This window comes from Seriola lalandi, unplaced genomic scaffold (genome assembly GCF_002814215.2).
Source record: "Seriola lalandi dorsalis isolate HSWRI2012SDOR001 ecotype SW California unplaced genomic scaffold, Sedor1 jcf7180001977635, whole genome shotgun sequence".
Classification (NCBI taxonomy): domain Eukaryota; kingdom Metazoa; phylum Chordata; class Actinopteri; order Carangiformes; family Carangidae; genus Seriola; species Seriola lalandi.
Window position 1 is genome coordinate 1 of NW_019448301.1, and position 925 is coordinate 925.

A 925-nucleotide genomic window follows, 5' to 3' on the forward strand; every position below is an offset into this window, starting at 1 on the left:
CCCCCCCCCCCACCTACCTCCTTTCCATGGGAAGGCTATACTCATCACAGTCCCAGGCATTAGCATGAGGAGGAGACGGGGCTTCTCCCCAGCTCACTGCATTATGTTTTGGCATCTTCGGGGCCCGTGTTCCTTTCTTTTGATTTTGACTCCCTGAGAAATGAGAAGAAAACACAGAGGTAAACACAGACTTACGCCTTGCCTCATCAAAATTCACCACCGGACGGAGCAGCTGCTGGCCTCACCTGAGGTGCTGTTGCTGCCTCTGTCTGAGCTGTGGTGTGAGCCTCCTGTGCTGTGATCCCGGGTCTGGTTGTAGGCGATGGTTTTGGGATGGATCATTCCTTCATTTCCTTGCAGATGATCTGAAGACAAAGAAGAAACAAATATGCAAAATTTCTGTTTCACATAAATGCAAATCAAATTGAACCCTGCTTTACCTTTATTTAGCATGTTTTGCTCAATTATGTTGTACTGCATCTGCGCTGCCATCTCCTTTGGTATGGGAGGAGGGTTCGGGGGCTGTTTCCACGAGGGCATGTCCAGAGGCTCTGCTATGGCGCCCCCAGAGGCCGCCTTATTCTTGATGCTGGCCTGAATGAGCTGCGTGGTGGCGTATGGGATGGGCTCATATGTGGCTGCTGAATCTCCTCCTGGACTTGCATAGCACAAGTTGGAGTTGTTGAATGTTTTAATCTCATTGAGCTTGTTGGAGAGGTTCACATCGCTGTAAATAGCCGTCTCAGAAGTGAGCTGCCCCCCCTGTTTGTTTTCTGGATGGTTTCCATAGTTGGCTATGCAGTCAGCTGAGGAAGACATGAAAGCAGCACATGGACAGATGAAGTCACAGACCTTCAGCATTGCTGGAAGCTGTTTGATTTTTATCAGACACACACACACACACACACACACACACACACACACA

General features: G+C 49.4%; 1 protein-coding gene across 1 annotated transcript; it reads right to left on the bottom strand.

The window, feature by feature from the left end:
• Positions 1–17: 17 nt before the first annotated feature.
• LOC111657391 (roundabout homolog 1-like) lies at positions 18–861 on the bottom strand (the record flags this gene model as incomplete). The annotated part of the gene is made up of 3 exons (XM_023409553.1): positions 441–861; positions 246–365; positions 18–153 (listed from the first exon to the last, which is right to left on the bottom strand). Coding segments are annotated over exons 1-3 (677 nt in total), but the record flags the coding sequence as incomplete, so codon positions are not given.
• Between the last annotated feature and the right edge of the window lie 64 nt (positions 862–925).